The sequence below is a fragment of the Dreissena polymorpha genome, chromosome 7 (genome assembly GCF_020536995.1).
Source record: "Dreissena polymorpha isolate Duluth1 chromosome 7, UMN_Dpol_1.0, whole genome shotgun sequence".
NCBI lineage: Eukaryota > Metazoa > Mollusca > Bivalvia > Myida > Dreissenidae > Dreissena > Dreissena polymorpha.
Genome location: NC_068361.1, coordinates 29,464,345 through 29,490,723, shown reverse-complemented (window position 1 = coordinate 29,490,723; position 26,379 = coordinate 29,464,345). Strand labels below are relative to the sequence as shown.

The window sequence follows — 26,379 nt, the reverse complement described above, 5'->3', positions numbered from 1 at the left end:
TGTTATGGGTTTTATATCCACGGTACGGACATGTAGGCCTGCCAAGAACCGTTGATGGATCGGTCCTTCCAAATTTAAATCCATAGCTTTTCAAATGTGTAAACCAATCAAACATACCCATAAAGTCCAATAACAGGCACATAACGTCCGAGTAAATCAAGATTTAAGATCATTGTGTGAGATAAAATAATGAGCTATAGCCCACCTTAGCATAAAGCTCTAATATGAGGAAATGTTGATTTGACTGTGTACGAAGCCATACGTGGTCACAGCATAAATGTGTGGTAAATTGATGTTAGCGTACTTATGGTCGTAATAGTAACTTACTTAATTAAATGTGATCATTTATGTTGATTTAATGGTAACTTGCTTATAAGAAGTGTTGTTTTGTGCTGTTCTGTTTGCAGTATTTGTATTACATGACCACGCTTGCTGTAGAAATTGTGGTTTTGTAAGTGACGTGATGTTTGGAACAAAAACGTGTTAAGATTGTTAGTAAAGTGTTTGGAGGGGTAATAACGTTATAGTTAAGATGGCGACGTCCGTGCCGAGACGGGTATTTTTCGTCGTATTATACCATTCATTACTTTTTTTAATGCAGCTCACTTTCCAGCTATATCAGCAAGATTGTTATAAGCGTTTATTTCGTATAAATAATCGCTCTATAACTCGACTTTACTCGATACAAATTTTCTTAGAGGGATCATACAATTACAACTCCCGCTAAAAATTCTTAGAGAGTTCAGTCGAATAAAGCGAATATGGATTCAAAATAAACGCTAATCCCTGTTTTACTGATATGGCTGGAAAGTGAGCGACATTTGAAAGTTAACCCTTTCAGTGCGGGAACCGAATTTTAAAGGCCTTTGCAAACAGTTTGTATCCAGATGAGACGCCACAGAACGTGGCGTCTCATCTGGATCCAAACTGTTTGCTATTCTGATAGTATTCTTTGAAAAAAAAATGAAGAAAATGCTTATTTTACAAATTCAGCAGACGACATTTTAGCAGACGACAAATTTCCCAGCATGCAAAGGGTTAAACAGCGAAAAGTACTTGTCTCGGAATAGACATCGTCATCTCGACTATCACTAGATAACATCCTCAGTGTTGCATCAGGGCGGAATGTGTGTTATTTATTGAAGATAGTGAATAGTTAATGGTTTATACATTCTATGTTGTTGCAAGCATTTTAGATACGTATTTTTAAGATTGGTGAGTAATAAAATATTATTTTACAAACAAGTGTACTCTGTGTTGTGATTGCAACCTGATACCAAGCATGTCGATAAAAGTTCACTATGAAATATACTGTTTTGTAACCTGTCGAAACGAATACATTATTTGTCTAATATGAACAATTACAATTTTGCTACGCATGACGCATGATGGAAGATAGAAGTTCTACAGCAGCTTACGATTTACATGCGTACATCGATCTCTAATATACCACGTGACATTTTGGACTACTTTCAATATATCCGTGCACATACTCATATAAATTCAAATCTGCAAAAAAAGATTCAATAATTAATGATATAATAATTTGGAGTCTGATAAAGATATCTCTTTATATTGATCCTTTGAGTACAGTCTAACTTTGGATACCATCTACCGATGTAATCCCGAACGTGCCAATACTACCATTTTAAGGATTGAGTTACGATTTATAACGGTTATTACGATTTGTTTTGGCGATTGAATGCATTGAAAACATTCCATATTAAAATACTGACGCCACAAGTAAGTATACATAACAGCCGATGTTATATGTATTTAATCATTGACAAACTACTTGGATCACTGGCGTAAATTTCATGAACATGAATGGACTGATTGTATCGGGTATTATAGATATATATTATTAGTCACGGGGTCAGTAACTAACCCTGTAACGATTATATCACGCCAACTACTTTCCATCTCATCTCATCAAATTAACAAATTTCAATGCTTCTTCTGCCCCATATAGTTTCTACTGCCCTATATAGTTTCTACTGCCCCATATAGTCTACTGACACCATATAGAATATATGGGGTGAGCATGTGACGTCAAACAGCCAATGAAAGAAGAATATTTTGTAGATGGCGTGATATAAAGGAACATATGGTTGGTGACTTTATATGATGTGATATCAGACGAGGCTGATATCGAAAGGCGAGGCTTGTCGCACATGCATTTAACTACCTTTTCACAGAGTGATGACGATATTTAATTATAAACGATTTGTTTAATGCACGCATGTTTAATGTTATATACGTATTCTCCATATCACTGAGGAAAACGATACATACGGGATATTACGCTAGTCAATTGTTCCATGTGTTTGTATCAGTCGAGTGGCTTGAGTGATGACGTATCTCACGAGAGGCGGAGGCTCGAGTGTGATACGAAATAGCGCAAGCCACGAGACTGATACAAACACTTGTAACAATTGACTTTCGTAATATTTCTTTTATTATGTACAACTTTCAATCATTTAAGTTAAAAAAAGAGTTTTATCATTCATAATTTACCAAGAATGCTCTTATAATTTTTTGCATTCAAAGTGACGTCATTAAAAGTAGTCCGGCTTGTATGGTAATACGGAAGTGGAAAACTAGCGAGTAGAATAATACGGGAATTATTTTTGTGCAGTTGTTTTCTACCGATTGATACAACTTGTATGTTTTGGAAACATAAAGCAGGTATATAATAAAAATTGAAAATTAAAAACGCTTCATTATGTCACCTATTAGGAAATATTATTAGCGATTAATAAGCCAACAATTTTGATATGTTTCTTAGTCAGGAGTGTTATTTCGCTTGTTAAAACACACTGTATACATTCCTTTGAATCTGTTGCAACTTTTTTGACAACTGACATGTGCGTACAGTGGCGTCCCAGATTAGCCTGTGCAGTCCGCAGAGGCTATTCAGGGACGACACTTTCCTCCTAAACTGGATTTTTGCTAAGAAAAGACTTTCTGTACATTAAATATACCATACAAGCGGAAAATGTCGTCCCTGATTAGCCTGTGCGGACTGCACAGGTTAATCTAGGACGACACTGTACGCAAATTAAACCCCCTTTTCACAGAGCACAGCTCATATCTACAATACAGAATGCGTGGCACAGAGGTAGTAGCGCAGAAGCTTTTGAATACAATGATATTGAGTTCGAATTCCGGATAAGGCAATGTTTTGTATTCAACATTTTTCTTTCTATTGTTATTAGTTTATAATATTTTAAGCAAATTATATTTACTAGCAAACAAATAGAGAATATGAAAATCTTTTATTCTAATAACATGTGTCCGAATACACAATGATGCAAAAAAAGTCATCATTGACACATATAAGCTTCCCCACTTTATTTTAAACAATTCCTTGATTGTAACACACTAATCGAAATAATATAATATTATATTATTTAATCTATTTTAAACTATCGCATAGTAAAGCATTTTTTTTAATTCAAAACACAAAGTCCACTATGATGTTAATTCATTTGTTAACTATCATGTATATTGCTGCACAAGGTTTCCAATGGTCTTCATTTGTTCGCACCGTGTTCATGTCTGAAATGTAGATGACCACTGTCTTGCGATGGAACCATGAAGGTCAGTAAAGAATTCCTCGCTTAGTTGTAGAAGATCACACCACTCGCCGGATCTGCAATGTAAGTGTAACAAATACTGTATAATTGAGCCTCGCTCTGTGAAAAAGGGGTGTAATGCATGTGCGTAAAGTTTCGTCCCATATACGCCTGTGCACTCCTAACAGGCTTACACGGTAGCACGCTTTCCGATTTAATGGTTGTTTTCGTTTAAGGGAAGACTTTTCATGACAAAAATCCAATAAAGGCGAAAAGTGTCGTTCCTGATTAGCCTGTGCGGACTACACGGGCTAATCTGGAACGACACTTCACGCACGTGCATTTAGCCCCGTTTCCCAGTGCGACTAAATGACATTCTGTAAACATTGTTTGCGTCTTTATATTCGTAAGAAATATATTTAATGGTATTTACACGAATATTGCTGTCAAACAAGAACACACATTTAACACCACGAGTTTATGAATCTGACATTCACATATTTGACTCTATAAAATAACGTACGGCAGGCTTTATAATAATAGACGTGTAATCAATTAAGAATTACAACCCGCTTAACTCTTTCAGTGCTGGAACCTAGTTTTAAAGGCCTTTGCAAACAGTTTGGATCCAGATGAGACACCACAGAACGTGGCGTCTCATCAGGATCCAAACTGTTTGCTATTCTGACAGTATGCTTTGGAAAAAAAAAAGAAAATGCTAATTTTAGAAATTCAGCAGACAACATTTTAGCAGATGACAAATTTCCCAGCATGCAAAGGGTTAAAGAATATAATACTTTATATACATGCACCGCTCACCACTTGATAGCTTCAGCTGTGTCACTTTCGTAGCTGTGTTGCTGTCGCCATCTCCTACACAGGTATAGTCCCCAAAGTCGTGGAATCCAAGGGCGCCAGGTTTGGACGTGGCCGTTACAAACCTCACCGGATTATCGCCGTCACCTTCCTCGACCACCTAGTACATAAGGAAATGCATACGATTGTTTTCGTCATGGCGTTTTTACGGTATTGTAAACATATTTTTTATTATTATAAATTACACGTACACATGACATAGATGAATATACAATTGTTTATTGAATATATTCATTTGAAACAAATGTGAGGAATTTAAGATTATAACATTATTTATGATCTATTCCTTACGGTACAACTTATAAAGGATGTTGTTACATCAATTGACATGACGCCTTATCTATGATCGCTCCGCCCACTAGAATTGATCCACCCATCAGCGATCGATTAATCGGGCGCACTCGTTAGCAACGACCTGTCCGCCATTTTCTAGACAAGCTACATGTTTAGGTTCACTTTTATTCCAACGAGTTTCTTTTGTTTTCCTCTTTAAAATACGAGTAAAAATGGTTAAAAGGTGTCGTTGGGGACTATGTAACTCGGACAATCGATATCCTGAAAGATTAGTTGGTGACATTTAATTCATATCGTTTCCAAAGCCGAAAAGAGATCTTGAGAAGTGTAAGAGATGTATAAATGCATGCGGTCGTCACCACAAACAACTGAATGTCAACCACAAACAACTGAATGTCAACACTGTCAAAGACAATTATAATATATTTTTATCGGATATACTAGCAGATTTTAATAGTTTATGTTATCGAACTGATTATCACATAATATTTCACGTTTAAAAAAAATAGTTTTATCAGTTACTAGGTCATTAATATACAGAAGCGAGGTTCATCTGCATTACTTAAAGAGAAATAAAACCCAGCATGAAGCCTAATTTGTGCTGTGTTTTATTACTCTGATAGTAATGCACTTTATTGCTATTATACATGTTATTAGAAGGTGACTCGTGATATATTATATTAAAAACGGTATCTACACATGTGCAGACATGTGATGTCACCAATGAACGCTTTTAAACCACCTTTGAGATCGAATGCCGAGTTCTCATTTTTTTCAACGAGTTTCGTTTGATTTGTCCGAAAAAAAAGCGGAAATGAAATAAGGCAAAAACGGTGTAAATAGGTTTTATGTACTCTGACATTCGGTATCCATAATTTAGATTAATTATATATATACCATTTCAAACGCGGAAATGCGGTCTTGACAAGAGCAAGTGGAAGCTTCAATGTGTAGAATTACCGAGATCACCCTTATGGAGCATTTATTTATTTAAAAAACTGGAATTGTTATGTGAGAAATAACTACGCATTATTAAGTATAAATTATATCACGTGTGCTTGTAGAATAATAGAGAAGATTGGTACCAACTTTGCGTAACTTAACGAAATCCCTGTTATAAATTGAGTTTTGTGTGTGTCAGAAACAAGTGAAAACGATAATATGTTTCTATTTTACTAGAATCGAATCGATAAATGCCACATAATAAGATTTATTATTACTGATATAACTAACTTTGGAGAAGTCGGTACCTGCGCCATCGTCTGATACAGGTAGCTTTACTGAATACCCCTTCATACAGCGCTACTTTATATATGACAATGACCAAACTTATTGTGCTGTCTTCACTTTCAATTATAGTGATTGATAAATGTCCCATAAGCAATGTTTAATAGTATTAATATCACTTTTATACGCAATAACATGTGGGATTGAGGTACCAACCCGGCGTCAGAAAGCGCGTAAAACTTCACCGAATTCCCAGTTATAAAGCGCTATTTCGTTTCAAATACACGGGAAGGGGGGAATGTTTCGGTAATAATTTTGTTAATAACACGTGTAAATACCGGTGAAGTGTTAATTTATTGCAAATTTTTTATACCACCATGACACGTAATAACGGGTTCAATTTCGGTAAGCGCGCAAGCGTTTGAGAGTGTGTTTAGTGTGCCGTTATAAATAGCCGATGTTCTCTTTAATCATATTTTTTTTTCATTTGCAGAATAACTAAATGGCATCAACCCCTTTACAAGTGTAATATGGTGTTAAACAAGTCGATAAAATCATCCGGAATATCGCGTAAATCTATATGCAGTCTATAGGCAAAGAAGCCATTTTGGTGTTAGCTTGTCTAGGTTTTCTTCCCGCTGAGCCACGTGATTAAGTGGGCGGAGCGATCACTGATAAGGCGTCATGTCAATTACCGGCCAACTATTTAATATTTCAAACCGCACGATGATATTATTAATTTCTAGTAATATATGATGTTGGTATAACAATAACCCACCAACGACGATGTTTCTTTATTTCTGTCAATAAATATTACCTCGAATTGCCAATTATTGATTATCTTTTCGCCATTTGGATTTGTCCAGTAAGCTTTCGGTATCGGCTGTCCCTGCACCACACAAACAAGGGAGACAACTTCCCCCTTTCTGGCAGATATTTCTTCCTTCATCACATCTACTTCAACGGGGACTGGAAGACATAGCAAAACCTAATTGAACTGCTGTGAAAAGGGGCCTTAATGCATGTGCGTAAAGCTTCGTCCCAGATCACAGGTGGTTAGCGTGTGGCTATGATATCAATTAGTAAAAACATCATTTTGAATGATAAATAATCACATTATAACGAAAAAACAACTTTTCTGAAAAAAAATTCACTATCAAATATATATATATATATATATATATATATATATATATATATATATATATATATATATATATATATATATATATATATATATATATATATAACAAGGTATGCAACTCAAAATCACCCCAAAACGGGGTGCATCGCTTTGAACAGCCATATCTTTATCAATTGTGCAGCGATTTTCACGATCTCGGTCTTATTCAACGCAGAATATTCATTGTAAACTGGGTCATGCGAGTTGTGTATCGTGTTATTTCTTACAAGTTGACCAAGCATTTGTAAAAATATTGCAAGATATATAAATTTCCAGAAAGGAAATTCAGTTCTGCGTTAAATTAGACCGAGATCGTGAAAATCGCTGCACAGTTGATGAAGATATGGCTGTTCAAAGCGATGCACCCCGTTTTGGGGTGATTTCTTCAAAGACTGTCTCCATAGTTGAGTATAATGACATCAAAAGTTGTAGCGCTGAAGATTTAAGATGTGAACTAATTTACTGTTTTGCAACGATGCTCGTGTTAGTAATATTTTGTTTTTCACAGTAATGGAACGCAGTTTTAAAGTTAAACATATCACGCGTAACTCACATGTCACCTTCAGGTCAATCGTGTAGTTGAAGCTGCTAACTTTGTTCGTGCCCACGCAAGTGTAACTTCCAGACGCGTAACGTGTCACATCCGGGAAACGAAGTTTCTCTCCAGTTATCCCCGTGTCTGCCGAGACAAAGAGGAAACACACCCAGACTTACTTGCTATAGCATGTTCTTCCCTACACTATTGTCCTTGCTGAATGCATCTTTTGTACACAGCCAGAATGGCATGCACAATTGTATTTGTCACACACTTTAAAAGAAATTATAAATATATGTCAAATTTTCAAGCGGGAATTAAAGACAAATTTGGGAGAGGGGGGGGGGGGAATAGTTTGTACTTGAGTGCCAAGTCACAATATCAAAACAAAAAAGTGCATACAGTTATATATTTGTTAGGAAAGAGATTCAATTTTTAAAATATCGAACGTAAAATGCGATATTTTATATGTATACGGCCACACCAAGCACGTTATGACGTTTTAATGTAGTACTGTTTAAATGTCATCTCAAGTCTCGCCATACCTACGACGTCCGTCAACACCCGGAACCAGCGCACTGTAGGTATAGGAACACCAGAGAACTTGCATAGCAGTTCCGGCGAGCTTTCTTCTGGGAACGTCACGTGATCTGCAGACGAACTTTCATGGATAATCTTGGGACCATCTGAAAACACATGGCAACCAATATCATCATTACCTTGAAAGCCTCACCTCACACGGATAAACACATCAGTTACACATGGAACTATTGAATCACGGATAAACATATCAGTTACACATGGAACTATTGAATCACGGATAAACATATCAGTTACACATGGAACTATTGAATCACGGATAAACACATCAGTTACACATGGAACTATTGAATCACGGATAAACACATCAGTTACACATGGAACTATTGAATCACGGATAAACATATCAGTTACACATGGAACTATTGAATCACGGATAAACACATCAGTTACACATGGAACTATTGAATCACGGATAAACATATCAGTTACACATGGAACTATTGAATCACGGATAAACACATCAGTTACACATGGAACTATTGAATCACGGATAAACACATCAGTTACACATGGAACTATTGAATCACGGATAAACACATCAGTTACACATGGAACTATTGAATCACGGATAAACACATCAGTTACACATGGAACTATTGAATCACGGATAAACACATCAGTTACACATGGAACTATTGAATCACGGATAAACACATCAGTTACACATGGAACTATTGAATCACGGATAAACACATCAGTTACACATGGAACTATTGAATCACGGATAAACATATCAGTTACACATGGAACTATTGAATCACGGATAAACACATCAGTTACACATGGAACTATTGAATCACGGATAAACATATCAGTTACACATGGAACTATTGAATCACGGATAAACACATCAGTTACACATGGAACTATTGAATCACGGATAAACACATCAGTTACACATGGAACTATTGAATTGAAATATGTTCACCAAGATCACACGGATAAACATATAAGTTACACCTGAAACTATTGAATTGAAAAATGTTCACCAAGGTCTCGTAAAGCCACACAAATAACAGAAGTAGCCCTTGGTGATTTTACATTGCATACTTTTGATAAAAAAATGTAATAATTGTACAATTTTCATTAGGCCAGTCAACATTTATACTTTGCATTTCAGATAACCACGTCGTGAATGTTTTTGATATCTAGTTATCCATTTCAAAAACACATATTGTTACCATAATTATAAAACAATTTATTAAAACAAACTTTAAAAAGCGCATTCAAACACAAAGTTTATCTATTGAAAGTAAAGTCTTTTTTAAATGGAAAATATGTATGAATGCAGTGAACGCTTAACAATGAGTACACAAATCATATTTTAAATACATGAATTAACAAACGGTCAGAACAAAAACTTTATTACGGTATAACACGAGGTTCTTTGTATATGGCAATTATACTTCTCAAAATTGCTAAGGATCAATTTTTATTTTCACATTAATATCTTCAATTTAATTTTATTTAAATTGTTATTTTGCAGGTTTTGATATTAGCATCAGTGCCCCAGATAATTATTTGGGAAATAGGGTTTTCACCCATTGATTTTGAAAAATAGGGTGATTTCATTCTTGAAATAGGGTAAACTTAGTTATATAATTGCATACCTTATAATCATTTCTGCTTTACATCTGTTGAAGCTGCACACTTGTATTGATTCAATAAAACTGTAAACAATTATAATTAACTTTAATAAACAGATGTTTCATAACATCTTTAACCCTTGAAACAGTCCATAATATAAACTTTAAACTTAAAAAGAATGTTAACACGAATGATTCGGCATTTATTGGCTCTTGCTTTCTTGGTTCAATAAGTTTGTGATCGACTGATATTTTGGCGCAACAATCGCGGACGTCTTTCGACCTCTCTTAGACATTTTTATTTCGCATTGTAGTAGAAACTAAAAGAAGAGACGCTTTACAAATACATGCACAATGAGCGACGGATTAAATCAGATTGAAAACGCATGTATGTTGTCGTAAACGCTGTAATTAAGTTATGAACTCTAGTCCACAGAGCGTTTAAATAACTTTGACTGATTTCCTGCTCCGTCATCCAGGCGCTTTCTGAATAAAAGCGTCGCCGCGTTTCAAAAATTATTCCAAAGAGAAAATACCGAAAATGAGCAAAGCATTTTCGATCGAAGCTATTGTACGCATCAAATTTGACGAATTTGCGTAAAAGTCAAATTGGTTGCGTTTTCAATACGCATGATATTGTATTTCTTTGCGTTTTTAAACATTTTAATAGGGTGAAAAACGCAGATACGCAGCTTATCTGGGGCACTGATTAGCATGTGTGCGTTTGCTTTGATGTTTATGTATTGAGTGTTCATTGATGATCCTTAGCAAATTTTGAGTAGTATATTTAATTGCCCGACAGTACGACACGGCACAAAAGCACGAAGGACAAACACTCAAACATGAACAAAACCGAGATAAACTCCTCAGAAAGGTCAATGCACTGGGTGGTGTTCACTGTTTCAAAGGAAAATCAAACGGAAATTTAAATTATTATTTACCAAAACTACCATACCGACTATTTCCAAAGTCCATCTAGCAATTACAAATCCAGTGCTTGTCTCACACGTATAGTCTCCTGCAAAGGCGTCGTCCACCTTTTTAATGATCAGGTTCCAGTCGTTCTGAGTCGGTTTCTGAACTTCCAAGTTGTTCTGAAACAGTAATTTTGCACCTTTAACATCAATGGTGCGATCGGATTGACTCAGAGCGGTCACGTTTTCACTGAGTATTTTCCATCAACATTAAAACGATTATTTTTAAGACCTGAGTGCCTGCAATTTCATACCGTCTAAGTGAACTATTTAACACTGTTAGTCGTAGAATAAAATTCGGAATACTCCATCGATGTTTTTTTCATACCGTCCTCCATTTTGCCGCCTATGAGGCGTGTTATAGTTGGACAAAGGATGCTTCTATATTTTAATACAGCGTGTTAATCCAACAAAACGAATACAAAATGTACAAGTAATAAAGTAAATAACTATCGATAATTGCACATATTATAAAACATACAACTGCAAAACATAAACCACGTCGCATTACATACATGAGTCGGTGCACGTAAAGAATCAGACACATGTATGCCGCACATGTACCAATAACTGCTGGATATAATATGCTGTAGGAGAGTGTCATTAAAACACACATTGAGTACTTTCATTAATAAGTTATTTAATAAGTGAGTACCTAAGCAAACATGTTATACGACAACTGAATATTTGTGATGATGCTGCTATTGATGATCGTGTTGTTGATGTTGTTGTTGATGATTATAATGATTATGATAATAATGATGATGATGATGATGATGAGGAAGAGGAGGAGGAGGGGGAGGAGGAGAATCAGAACGGATCAGACAATGATGATGGTGACGATAATGAAGGTGATAAAAGCGATGTGCGGTAATTTTAGTCGCGTTCTGACAAAACTTGGCATAATGTATGTGCGTTAAGTGTCGTCCCAGATTAGCCTGTGCAGTCTCCACAGGCTAATCAGGGACGACACTTTCCGCCCAAATTGGATTTTACTAAATGAAAAATTCATTTTAACGAAAAAGTCATAAAAGCAAAAAGTGTCGTCCCTGGTTAGCCTGTGCGGACTGCACAGGCTAATCTGGGACGACACTTTACGCACATGCATTATGCCAATTTTTGTTCAGACACATTTCAAAAACAATACGCTCACTGAGTCCTCATTTTATCATACCGTGTTCTTGTAAACAATCATTCCATTCGTCAACAGTCCCTCTTTTGAAGACTTCCAGCGAATCTGCAATTGAACAATCACAAGGTATTTAGAAAATACGATGAGTTTTGAAAAACTCAGTGGCCACTCAATGAAAACTTGATAAAACCAATGTTCAATAAGGATGTCATCGGAATAACTTTTTAAGGAGGTATATAACAATATGTAGTTAAAGAATAAATTATATAGCATACATGTACTCGCTCGGGATTTAATGTCCAATCAGAGTCACGCCACTTTTTATCAATTCAGTCCTTTGTGTATTGTTCTGAGAAAATTGGGCTAAATGCATGTGCGTAAAGTGTCGCCCCAGATTAGCCTGTGCAGTCCGCACAGGCTAATCAGGGATGATACTTTCCGCCTACATTTGATTTTCAGTAAGGAGGGACTTCATTAAAACTAAAAATACCATAAAGCGGAAAGTGTTGTCCATGATTAGCCTGTGCAGACTGCGACACTTTACGCACATGCATTTAACCCAATTTTCTCAGGACAATACACAAAGGACTTAATTGATAAAAAGAGCACATTGTGATTTCAATATCTAACACGACTTTTCTATCTTCCAACCACATGTGTTGCATCAACCAAAATATAGCATAGTCTGCGAGCTACATATAATTTGACATATAAGTGCACTTTGTTCAGGCTTAACTGCTGGATGTAATAAAATGTATAGAGAATAAATTACCAGTCATGCCATTTTTTTGCTATTTCAAAATTCCGCGTACCGGTATATTTAATACTTCTTTTTAAATAGACACAAATTAAATTAATGTATTTCAAAAGACAGATCCTATAACTGTTGTCGATGCATTCAATCCTTAAAACAAGCAAATCAATGATAATATGAGTCGCGTTCTGAGAAAACTGGGTTTAATTCATGTGCGTAAAGTGTCGTCCCAGATAAGCCTGCACAGTCCGCACAGGCTAATCAGAGACGACACTTTCCGCTTTATGGTATTTTTAGTTTCAAGGAAGTCCCTCCTTACCGAAAATCAAGTTTAGGCGGAAAGTGTCGTCCCTGATTAGCCTGTGCGGACTGCACAGGCTAATCTGGGACGACACTTTACACACATGCATTAAGCCCAGTTTTCTCAGAACACGACTCATATGATCATAATACTTATACAAAGTAAATGGAAACATTTCAGAGCACAGATCCAATAACCTTTGTTGTAGTAGGTTTATGCAATATAGAACTTGTTTAACAGACACAAAGTAAAAGAACACATTTCAGAAGCCCGGTCCTTTACCGTTGTTGAGGCTTCCATTCCCTGATACAGGCACATCAAAGTGGCCGGCTCTCCTCGACGTTTTGGGAGTTTCTGGGGCGACACGCCGGAAGCCATGGTGACGACACTTGAGCCTAGTAAAGCGAGTAAGACCTAGACATGAGTTACATGTTAAAGCGACACATTTACTGCCATTGTTCTTTTTTTTACTTTCTTTAGCAATGATAAGAATATCAGGCGAAAAAGGTCTCAATACCTTGTGAAATATCATTCTTAAATAAGCTTGATTCGGGGACTGTTACAGTAATGAAAATTGGTATGCGGAGTGTCAATAATTATGTTTAATAACTTAATTGTCAACATTATATTACATATCTATTAACTTAAGTTCAACGATGCAATAACTCAAGAAGTATAATAGTTCTTACTTCTAATTATATTAAATTGATAATAAAAATGAAGTACCGGGTATTGTTATTTTGTACCTATGCATAATGTATATGCAATATAATACGTAATTCTTTTATCTTATTAATGACCATTGATAAGATATCACAACGGGAATGTAATATACAATGAAGGGTACAAAATCTTGACCAACTAGCTTTATTTGTGAAGCAACTCACTAATCTCAGTCATCTTGTGTAAGCGCCTATAAAAACATGTGTTTATAATAAATTAAAAAACATATGAGACGCGTTCTGAGAAAACGGGGCATAATGCATGTGCGTAAAGTGTCATCATGCAGAGCTCCAGATAATTTTTTCAGATGAGGGGTATTTCACTCATGAAATTTTTAATTGATGAGTAAAAATCAAAATCCAATAATGTTAAGGAGTATTTATGTCCAAAGGATCAGAATTAATAATAAAATGTACATGTAGTGTTAACTCGCTATAACACGCAGTCTTGTACACAATAAAGCAATCACTTTTGTTTTATTTAACAGTTGTTCTGTTGTTGTGTTTTGCCCATGGCTTATAAGCAGCCATTAATCTATTTTTTCGTCTTGATTTGGCAAGCCACTGTTTTGCACACACTGCACAGCCACGATCAAAATCTTCTAAGCTTGGCCCACAAAACTTGTTTGTTATATGTGTATTTCGACTGCCATTTAAAAAGTGCTTGAAGGAAAAAGGGTTTTACATAGTGCCACACAAGAGATGAACTGATAGCAAAAATTAAATGCTTGAAGTTGGGCGATTCGGGTTTTATCGAATGTGATGTCAAATGTTTTCACCATAAGCGTATATCAATTCTCAACAATGCAGCGGGGAGCCCGTTGTGTCAACATCGGCCTTTATCGTGGGTCAAAATGAAATAATACCGTTCTGACTGAGGAGTAAAGTAGGTCGGAAACCACATTCTATACATAGATGGTCATGTCACTATGTTTTTACCGGTGTGGACACAATGACGCGAACCAGTCATGTTTACAGGAATTTATATGCATGTATAAACGGCTAATACGCATTAAAATTGCACACAATACGTAATCCGTAATTATTGTACTCAACAAAATGTTAAGTCATGCGTATTTCCATTGGTTTCATGCGTATTTTACGCAAATACGCATCTTATCTGGCCCTCTGGGATCATCCCAGATTAGCCTGTGCAGTCCACACAGGCTAATCAGGGACGACACTTTCCGCTTGTATAGTATATTTCGTTTAAAGGAAGTCTCTTCTACACGAAAATCCAGTTATTGCGGAAAGGGTCGTTCCTGATTAGCCTGTGCGCAATGCACAGGCTAATCTTGAACGCCACTACACGCACATGCATAAAGCCCAGTTTTCTCCGAACGCGATTCGTATATTTATGACGATTTTTACATAGTTCATAGTCAGTCTTAACAATATTATTATATACATATCACAAGGTCACGGTCATAATACATGTACAGTTATAGTGTAAAACTATCAAACATAATACATGACAGTGGTAGGAACACAACAAATAATTACTTTTGTTAAAAGTATTTATGTGGAAGGGTTGCAATCCGCTACTATGCTGTTAATCTTAAAAGAATATAAACTAAAACTAAAAATGGATTATTTTACGTATACCATGTGACTCATCATGCTAATCAACCCATTTGTTATTATTAAATTTTATAATATATATATATATATATATATATATATATATATATATATATATATATATATATATATATATATATATATATATATATATATATATATATATATATATATATATATATATATTTACTCACATATGGTCATCAGTATCCATGCCCTGTAATACATTACTTTCAAATTATTTTTATTCTTAACTTTTTTTAAAACATGTTAAAAAACTTTACAATTAACCTCCACATGACTACATCGAGTGTTGATATCCATCAAACAAAAGGCGAGTTGTCACACTCTTGACAAGAGGTTGGTTATTTCCGGTTTGTTATTCACACAACTTCATGACAGTTTGATGAACTTCCCGTGCACTTGAGTAAATAAAGTGTTAGTGTTTGTCACTGTTGACGCGGATTTAAGTAATCCATTGAATGGTCTTTTATTTAGTTTTCGCAATGCCTCGTTACGCATCGCTAACGGTCGAATGGCGATACCGGTTCGTTGACATATTTTAGTAAACAAACATGTAGTACAAACCGGTAGACTACTCCGTTTGGAACGACATGCATTTCTCGTTAATTAATAACTCCAACGTCTTGCCATGCTGCGTTTTGCCCTTTAACACGTTCAGCGACTATATGCCCTTATATTTTTATACTGTTTGTATTAAGACGATGTACTTATGTATAAGTTAAAATAAAATGTCTGTTCTGTTCTGTTTCCTATATTTTGAACTTGATGTAAAATCACTGCGCGCAGCCATGTATTCGAACGTTAACACTTCCGCTGAACTACGTTACAATGACAAAGCTGTGCCCTTGAAAATCAAGCTAAATGCATGTGCATAAAGTGGCATCCACAATTAGCCTGTACAATCCCCATAGGCTTATCAAGGATGACACTTGCTGTTTATAATGTAAATATTTGTTTATTGAAAGTCTCTGCTAAACAAAAATCCATTCCTCTCTATCTCACTGCTGTTCCTATCTCTATCTCACTGCTGTTCCTATCTCTATCTCACTGCTGTTCCTATCTATAAAATTGAAGAGAATAAATATGACTATTATCTGTATCTCGCCTTAACCTAACATAATCTCGAATGAACCCAACATAATGCCAACTTAACCAAGATACTGTCGCCTTAACCCAGCATAATGTCAAATGAACCCAACATAATGTAAACTTAACCCAACAGAATGTCAACTTAACCAAACATGTCAGTCTTGTTCAACAAAAGGCAGTTTTGGCGTTCCATATCACTCGAGTCGTATCGGGTGTGTACGGACTGAAACACGTGTGATTTCGTTTAAGAAACACGCATAAATGAATAAAGCAACACTTGTGATTTCGAGATGGAATGCTTAAACTTAATATAGTTTTACTTGTATCACAATATGAAATCAAAAAATGCGCTAATTGAAAAAAAATGATTAGAATAATGTACTTCTTGAAGACTTGTGAAGAGTATACATTTAGACGTTTGATTCAAAGACCTGCGGTTCGAACTTCGGATAGAGCAAGCATGCTTTGTGTATTATTTGGTTTTAGAGGCTAAATTTAAATACATGATTTTGTAAGATTTGACGACATTTTTGTGGCGTATGTAAGATTCACATACAACCGGTCACGGTTTAACCCTTCGCACTGTCGTAGTCAGCAACACATATGCTAATATATGTTCAAATTTCTATATTTTTGCATATATTACGTGACAAATTAAGTCGTGTTCTGAGAAATCTGGGCATAATGTATGTGCGTAAAGCGTCGTCTCAGATTAGCAGAACAGAACAGAACAGAATATTTTATTTTAGCTTAAGCATACAGCTCATCGCCATAAACATACATATGCAATAACAGCATGCGTGACAATTATATACAAAACATACATCCTTTTGAGGAAAGATCAATTTAAAAAGTAATGACATACAACATGTTTTAGTGAGAATGTCACATGGATGGGGTTAATACAAAGTGATCATGTAGTGTTAACACGAAATTTAATAATTGTTACAAATACAACATTATTCTAAGCTTAATGTCTTTGTGGAAGATATATCATTTATACTACACATATAGCACATCTTCTCGTAGCTTAAAGCATTTTAAACAAAAAATGGCAAGTTTTCTTAACACTATTTTGTTTGAACAATTAAGTAGTTCGATAAACTTGAACATACTAGGTCGTGATCTGTAATACTTTGGAATTAATGTATTCCTAATATCGGCATAATAAGGACATTTAATAACAAAGTGATATTCATCCTCGATATCATTGAGGTTGCATAAAACACATTTGCGTTGATCTCTGACAATGTTCTGGTGTCTACCCGTTTCAATTAATAATTTGTGAGACGACAAACGTAATTTAGCAATAATATTCCTATGTTTTTTATTTTCAACAATATCAAGATACGCAGATCTTTCGAATATTGGTTTCAATTCTTTATATAAAATCATTGAACTAGATGATGTGACACTTGTATTCCAGTTAGTGATATACTGGTCTCGTAATCTGGTTTTAAGTAGCGGTATTAATTGATTAGAGTTCACAGATTCGGGGAATAGCCATACATCGTTAAAACCGGTTTGGTTTAGAATATTCCTTACTTTCGATGACCAATTGTTTGTGTTATTTTTGCGTTCAATTTCTAATCTCTGTGATAATAAAATGTGTTTAAGAATACAATTACCCTCTTTAACAGTATATAATTTCAAAAAGTATTTCACGATCCTGACATATCTGTCTAAATACAATCTCAGATTAGCATGTGCAATCCGCACAGGCTATTCAGGGACGACTCTTTTTGCTTTATGTCATTTTGCGTTTAAATAAAGTCTCTTCTTAGCAAAAATCCAATTATGTCAGAAAGTTTCGTCCTCGATTAACCTGTTTCGGACTGCACAGGCTGATCTCGGACGATACTTGACGCACAAGCATTAAGCCCAGTTTTATCAGAACGCGACTCAATTAATAAACTCATTTCACACACTCGTTCTTAGTATTGGAACAGGATGTTCTCTACATGTAAAGAGACTTTTCACAGATTATGGCATGTTTCAAGTTTGTCATTAAATGCTTGAAATTGATCAATGTAAACAACGGAACTAAATAGCTACAGTATAAAACAAGTATACAATTAAAGAAAGAAAAAAAATTCCTCTCCAGGGCTCGAACCACTGACCCTTGGAGTAAAAGACCAGCGTTTAAACCACTCCGCCATCTGATATGATAATTGACAGGTGTATTCTATGCTTAATATAAGCGATCCTCGTGATGTCACAAAATATAACGATAACAACAGAACTCTCCAAATTGTCCAATTGTTTCGCGTTTGTAACGCTTTATAATTTTCAGATTTTTAAATCGTCAAGAGAATGCATACAATGTTCAGTATTACTGTTTCCTCGAAAATAATATAAATACAACGATTATTTGCAAATCTGAAATCTTTTTTTCAAGTTTGTCAATTTACCAAAACGTGAACAGGCCCCTTTAAATAATTAGAAGATAATTTGACCACATGGCACCCTCATCATGTTCCATTTTAGGAGCACCCTGTGTCCGTTGTGATCCTTGACCTTTCTTAAAGTGCTGTTCCTTATTAACAAATGTTTGCACTTGGTAATGTTTACGGTTCAGACGTGCTGATAAGACGTAGGGGTTAGGCTTGTATTCACAATTTCGTAACTTCTTGCAACGGTAAGATGCTTTATGTGTATTCAAAATTTATTTATTGCTATTTATTTTATTGTAATATGTTTGATTTTGTTTCTGTTTGCTTCTTGATACGATGATCAATAGCGCATTATGGTTATAACTGTTAAATTAATGCAATTACATGGTTATACTTTTAGATTGTAACGATCGTGTGACACTTATTGGCATGTCTGATAAAATATAATTGTGTGTTATAAGTTTGTACTAGACACTTTTTAATATATGTATATTGTTTTAAATGTTTGCGAAAACCTAAATGTAATTTATATACGATTCTAATCCCGACTGTTATAGAATTATGAAGTCTGTTAAGACAATTTTTGCAAATGATGAACTTTAAGAGTCTACAGTACACTGTAAAGCACCTAATTTTATTAATGCTGAGTTAAACAATATGTTTGTAAATAAAAAGTTTACATAGCATTCACTAATTTGTGTTCATTATTTATATATAATTATATATTTGATTAAACGTCTTCCAATACAAATGTCCATGTAAGCTAAGTAATTCAGGCTGACCAATTCTGATATAGCCGGTGGGTGAACCTTACATAAATGTTTCCGTTTTCAGACCAACATGAAGATTACATCCATAATTATTGCTCTATCCTTCATCAGCGCCTGTCGGGGGTAAGTGCTTGCAGAAATATTGGATATCGTTTCATTTCGCCTTGAAGGAAAAATAGAGCTGCGTTATGTGAATAGTATATAAAAGTACAATTTATATGACGGCACTTAGTCCGAAACGGCGAGCTACACTTTGGTAAACCCATTTATGCCAAGCGTCTAGAAAAAAAGGCCTTGGCATACAGCGTTGACCCAGATGAGACGCCGCATAATGCTTAAAGGAATTTCTGTAAAAATATTCTAAATATAGAAATAAATATACTAGACATCCCTAATTTTTGGAAATAAATTGATCCAATTTAGAAGGATGGGAGCGTCCACTAGGCATAAATGGGTTAATTGTGTATATGTGGTGCTGTGCTAAATGTTGGGTCTTATCATGTGTTATATTTGGATTTATGTAATGCCCCGTTCTTTACATTGTTATTCCAAATGAACGAAAGTAAGTGTCCCAATAAAGTCTTGTCTAGAATGTGAAACAATATTTCGCCCACACGTGTTCATCAGTTGCTAAGCCGATGCGAGCATTACGTATTTATAATCAAATATTTAAATGTGTAATTAAATGTGATTTTTTTTATCTCTGTTGTTATATATGAAAAACATGTTATACATGAAGAACATGTTTTGATGTATATTTTTAATTGAAAATTTAAATATTCAAAGAAATCGAACCTTACAGTCGCCTATTTAGTTTTTTTTTACCGGAAATTAAAATAAAATATGTTTGCGCCTCATACTTGTCCTTGAAAACAATGACAACGTGTTTGGCGCCTCGAAAGAGACAGTTTTTCCTTTGGGGGTTTTAACACTGACAATTTGCGACCTGCTGCTATATTCTCGTCATATTTGCGTTCCCGTGTTTAAGGCTTAACATGACGAGGCTTCGCCCGTACGATTTGACCGCCGAGCTGATGTTCATCTTTGAGGACATTGACCAGAACGGCATCATGACCGTGTTCGAGTTTGAGACCGTCTTCGACAGATACGACTCCAACGGTAAAAAACGTTTAACCCATTTATGCCTAGCGTCCTGAAAAAAGGACATTGCAAACAGCGTAGACCCAGATGAGACGCCGCATAATGCGGCGTCTCATCTGGGTCTGCGCTGTTTGCTTTAATGAATTTCTTTATTAAATATTCTAAATATAGACATAAATATACTTGACACCCCTAATTTTGGAAATAAACTGATCCAATTTAGAAGGATATGAGAGTCCACTGGGCATAAATGGGTTAATACCTTTTCCCGCTCAGAAGCAGAGTACCAGTAGCTATATGCAACCGTCATAAAACCAGAACAGTCAGCGAGTAACTCGCCCGCTGTTCATGTGTTATGCTGTCTTCTGCTCATCGTTTTAAATGAAACTTTTTAATATTGAAGCTATGAAGAAAGGTCTTTAATTTAATTTGATTTTTAAGGGACTACAAACGCGTCAAAATGCAAATCTGTTAGGTAAAGAGTTAATACGACTTCATCGTCACGTTGCTATATGTGCGATACGAAGCCGAAGGTAGAAATCGTTGTTTTTATATATATAAGAGTACAGTCATAACTAGTAAACCTTTGTACCGATAACATAATCACCGAATATGTCTACTTTTTTATTAAACACACGACTCTTTTTATGGGAAAATTAGGCGTCATGCATATGCTTAAAATGTCGTCTTATATAAGCCTGTGCTTTTTGCACAGGCTAATCAGGGACGACACTTCCTTCTTTTATGGCATTTCCCGTATAAAGGAAGTGTCTTTTCAGCGAAAATCCACTTAAAGTGGAAAGCATCCTCTCAGATTAGCTTGTGTGGACTACACATGCTAAATGGCCACGACACTTTACGCAAATGCATTCAACCCAGTTTTACGAGAGTACGACGTTCACGGTATTATGGTACTATTCTTATCCCCATCCCAATGTGACATTCATCTTGTCAGTGGATGGCCGCCTTACCCGTAGCGAGTACACCATCCCAATGTGACATACATCTTGTCAGTGGATGGCCGCGTTACCCGTAGCGTGTACACCACATACATCTGCAAGTCTGACCCGGTCCAGTACGAGCTGAGCCATTACCTGTTTGACGAGTACGATGTGGATGGGGACCACTTTCTGGACTACCACGACTACGACAACTTCTACAACAAGATGGATACCAGCGGTAAGGTGTTCATATGTATTATAATGCCCTTATTCATCCACGTAGGCACCTGTTCACCTACATTGGTCTAACATCACCATTCAAGGTCGTATTTTTGGTGAAATGTTTTATTTTGCTGAAAATTAATACTTTCTGGACTACTGAGACTAAGAAAACTTCTACAAAAAGATGGACACCAGCGGTATGGCGTTTATACATATGAGCCTCGCACTACGAAAGGGAGTTATAATGTATGTGCAGAAAGTGTCGTCCCAGATTAGCCTCTGCAGTCAGCAAATGCTTATAAGGGACGAAACTGTACAACTTAACCCTTTCATGCTGGGATATTTGTCGTCTTCTAAAATGTCGTCTGCTGAATTTCTAAAATTAGCATTTTCTTCGATTTTTTTTCAAAGAATACTATCAGAATAGCAAACAGTTTGGATCCTGATGAGACGCCACGTTTTGTGGCGTCTCATCTGGATACAAACTGTTTGCAAAGGCCTTCAAAATTCGGTTCCCGCACTGAAAGGGTTAAATGGATGTTGGTCAAGATGAGTCTTCCTTTGAACGGAAAATACAATACTTGTGGAGAGGGTCGTCTCTTATTAGCCTGTGAATATTTCGCACATGCATTTAAGCATCTTGTCATAGAACGAGGCTCATATTATTTTGGTGACTCTGGGCCTCGATTGGTTACAAATGACCTTAATTATTGAAGTTAGACCTAGGTAGATGAACATACATTATTATCAGGCTGGTATTAATTCACACAGGCAGGTGTTCATCTTATTAGGTCAAACTTCACCATTCTATATCTGTATTAAGTCCTTAATGTTACTCCATATTCACAAACCTAGACCCTTATTCACAGAACGAGGTACCGTATTGACTATCCGAACCGATATTTATAAATCTAGGTACGCATTTGACAATCTAGGTCTGTAATCAACAATCTAGGGCAGTTTTAATCAATCGAGATCCGTATTTATAACCATATCATTTGTCACAAACAGAACCTTATTAACCAAACCAGTACCGAGTTTACCAATTTAGGTGCGCCCGTAAACTATGCAAGTATCCAACATAGGCATACATTCAAAAATCTAGATCGGCACTCGTCAACCTTTGTTCAACAATATAGCTCGGTATGCCTCAACGTATATTTTCCTGTTTTTAAGCTGACGGACTCGTGGTTAAAACGGAATTCGTGAACTATTGGGTTCTAGTAAGTATAAAAACGGCTCTTTTGGAGGGTATTTAATATTTTCATCTCGCATACATTGTAATATGTAGCTCTGCTGGATATATTAAATACAATGTGTTTATTGCACTTAAATACACTTAAGCTACCTCAATAATAAATTGTATATCCACATAATTGTGTTTGTAGAAATGTATACATTTAAACCATGCATGCATATTTGTAAAATGTTGAAAGCTTAAGATGTTCACTATCGAAAGTCTTTTTCTTATATTTTATGTTGAGAAGCGTTCGTTTATACAATCGATGTCATTAACGAAACCAAACGGAGATTACCTAAAACGTTTTTTATTATTATATGTAATTAATTTCAATCGGCAATTTGATTTCCTTGTGCACCGTTACACTTTTAGTACTAGTATTCTTAAAAACCACTCATATGTATTTAAAATTGATAACATTATGAACAAAGGATCCATTTTAAGTCCTTTGTGAGGCAATGCGTCGTCTGTTTTCAAGACGCCATGTCTTTGGTTTTGTAGCTTATAAGCCCCATATATATTACAATAAGGAATAATTTGAACTTGTTTGAGCGATATGCTTTGAATATCCATGTCATCAGTAAATAACTACAAAACCAAGACAATGCATTAAATATGCACATATTTTCACACGTTATTTTGTAACCATTACTCTAGATCGACTTAAAAAACGCCAAAATAACATTATTTCCCCTTTTTCACATAAAAAGAATATGACGATAAAATAATTTTACACCAACTTCATGATTTGATACACTTCGCGAATGATTGTCAGGACTTTAATCTGTAAACCACGTTTGTACATGTTTAACCATAACACCTTTTTATAATTGCTATACGTGGCTGAAAACCATCGCATCAAGTCAGCAAAAAGACGTATCATTTTGTTTTTGAAATGACTTATTATGAATGACTAGTAATGCGCGAAGAAGAACAACAGCATCGATCGTGGACCGCCGTTTCCGAAGTCCAAATTGTGCGCACGAAATGATGTTAATTAATTTAAATTGATTAAAAAGGTGAAAACAATTCACATTAACAACGTACTAAATTTATCCTGTTACAAGTATGAACATCTTCAGTGTAATAGTCTTTGTAAATAAATAAACACATTTAATTGAACTTCGTTTGACGAACTAATTCTGGCACTTTTGGATAATGCACGCTTCAGTTGGAAAACATATCTTGATAGACGTTGAAGCTTTAATGCACTTTACATGTATACATAAGTATTTTATAAATTACAAATCTAGAAAATTAAATGTTTACCGTTAAGTGCATTGTGATTTGCAAATTTTAAATTTAGATTAAGCTTTATAGTTTAAATGTGATACCTGTACTATGAACATTAGCTGTTTTTGCCATAGCAAAATACAGACTGTAACGTGCTGTTTCATGCCATATTTTATTTAATCAGTTCATGCATTGTGTTAGTTAGCGAGTCCAACGAATGCCCTATACGTCATTTGGTATGGACTTTTTTATGTTATATCTGTTTATCACCCATCTACGTTCGAAGAAAAGGGCCTATAACAGTTTCACCGTCCGTCTTTTTGTCTGTTCTTTCAAACGTGTGTACGTCTTTGCAAAGTTTCCTATTCTAACAAAAACTTTGCAATATATTGACGGATATTGAATAACTTGCAATAAATGTCCACCACAACGTATTGCGTGTAATGCAAGTATCCCTTCCTGAAAGGCCAATATCAAATATTAAATTTAAAGGTGAAATTTTGCCATAAAAGAACTTGTTTGGATCAAAACTGCGTCATAATATTTTAACATAATTTTCCACTAATGAACACCACGAGTAGACGGCATTTTGTGTGTAACACCTGTCTCCCTAACTCAAAGGCCAATGCCAATTTTGTCCATTTAACATCGTATTCGGGTTAACATGTTGGTATCTATCACGCGTGTTGAATATAATTTTTGAGAAATTACAAGATGAGGGGACTGAGAATGACATGTGACCTCACAAGTCTGGCTCACACTTAGAAGTGTAATATCAAATTTGGTCATAAACAGCTTTATTTATGACATAAGCGGAGTTTTGCGACAAAGGTGGAATGTGGAGGCATTCGTACTCTATTGAAAAAATTCTTGTTATAACATACTATTGAAAGACAAAAATTCCACTTTTATTAGTACTACATCGTCGGTTTTCATAGTTTTTATTGTTAATTGCAGCTTTTCCAGAAGTACGAAAACAGTGATATCCACCCAATGAGCACGCTCTGCCGCTAAAATTACCGTCGAACACATTCACGAACGTAATAATGGTGTTTATTTGTGAATAAATCGTAAAAGACGAGTTTCCATTGATGTATTTTATCGAGATTTTATGTAAAACCAACACGCAATTCATCTCAATTTAATAATCGTCAAATTGTGAATTTTTAATGAATAAGATTATAGTCAATATACTCACGTCAGCATCATTTTTTTCAAGTTTATGACGTCATATCGTATCTGAGAGTGAATTATGTGAGGCATCGGAATGATTTTAAGCACATCTACCAATTTTAGACATTCGAAAGTTGGGGAAAAAAATTCATTTGAATCTGCCATTATTGGCGTCGCACTGGAATGCGGCGACTAGTATGTAATGCATTTTATTTTATTTGCGCACAGGCTAATCAGAGACGTCACTCTTCGCTTAAACTGGATTTTTTGCTACGAAGAAACTATCTTTGAACTAAAAATTTAATGAAAGCGGAAAGTGTCGTCCCTGATTTGCCTGTGCGGACTGCACAGGCTTATCTGGGACGACAATTAACGCACATGCATTTAACCACATTTTCATAGAGCACGGCTCATATAGTTGCGAAAACTTTAACGCCGAAATATGATTTCAGCTCATGCAATGTCATTTAACTCAATGCAACATTGGACACGTTACAATCCATCATTTGACTCTATGCAACATTGGACACGTTACACTCCATCATTTGACTCAATGCAACATTGGACACGTTACACTCCATCATTTGACTCAATGCAACATTGGACACGTTACACTCCATCATTTGACTCAATGCAACATTGGACACGTGACACTCCATCACTATCATTTTAATTAAATGTTTTTATCGGGACACGCAACGACAGCTGTCTGAATAACAAAAGAACGTCATAAAGTATTTAACTGATGTAATACTTGACATGATCATTTTTCATGACAAACAATGTTCGTTACTCTATAAGCTCGGTTACCGCAAGCAACTCAGGAACTATTTAACTGTTCAAACAT

The 26,379-nt window shown here is 35.5% G+C and overlaps 2 protein-coding genes across 3 annotated transcripts; one reads left to right on the top strand and one right to left on the bottom strand.

The window, feature by feature from the left end:
• Positions 1–3,334: 3,334 nt before the first annotated feature.
• Positions 3,335–15,899, bottom strand: LOC127838978 (neural cell adhesion molecule 2-like). Of its 2 annotated transcripts, none has more exons than XM_052367121.1 (9): positions 15,638–15,899; positions 13,326–13,438; positions 12,031–12,093; positions 10,838–10,976; positions 8,239–8,379; positions 7,712–7,837; positions 6,793–6,944; positions 4,398–4,554; positions 3,335–3,655 (listed from the first exon to the last, which is right to left on the bottom strand). In XM_052367121.1, exons 2-9 carry the CDS (start codon positions 13,419–13,421, stop codon positions 3,624–3,626), a joined length of 906 nt encoding a protein of 301 aa, XP_052223081.1. In that variant the 5' UTR covers positions 13,422–13,438; positions 15,638–15,899; the 3' UTR covers positions 3,335–3,623. The 2 variants fall into 2 exon arrangements, with proteins under 2 accessions (XP_052223081.1, XP_052223080.1); XM_052367120.1 differs by having other exon boundaries at positions 15,541–15,895.
• A 3,095-nt stretch (positions 15,900–18,994) lies between these two features.
• LOC127839441 (uncharacterized) lies at positions 18,995–25,440 on the top strand. The gene is made up of 6 exons (XM_052367819.1): positions 18,995–19,097; positions 19,687–19,745; positions 20,611–20,741; positions 21,738–21,902; positions 23,063–23,109; positions 25,317–25,440. The coding sequence occupies exons 2-6, from the start codon at positions 19,693–19,695 to the stop codon at positions 25,371–25,373; spliced, it is 453 nt and encodes a 150-aa protein (XP_052223779.1). The 5' UTR covers positions 18,995–19,097; positions 19,687–19,692; the 3' UTR covers positions 25,374–25,440.
• Positions 25,441–26,379: the final 939 nt, after the last annotated feature.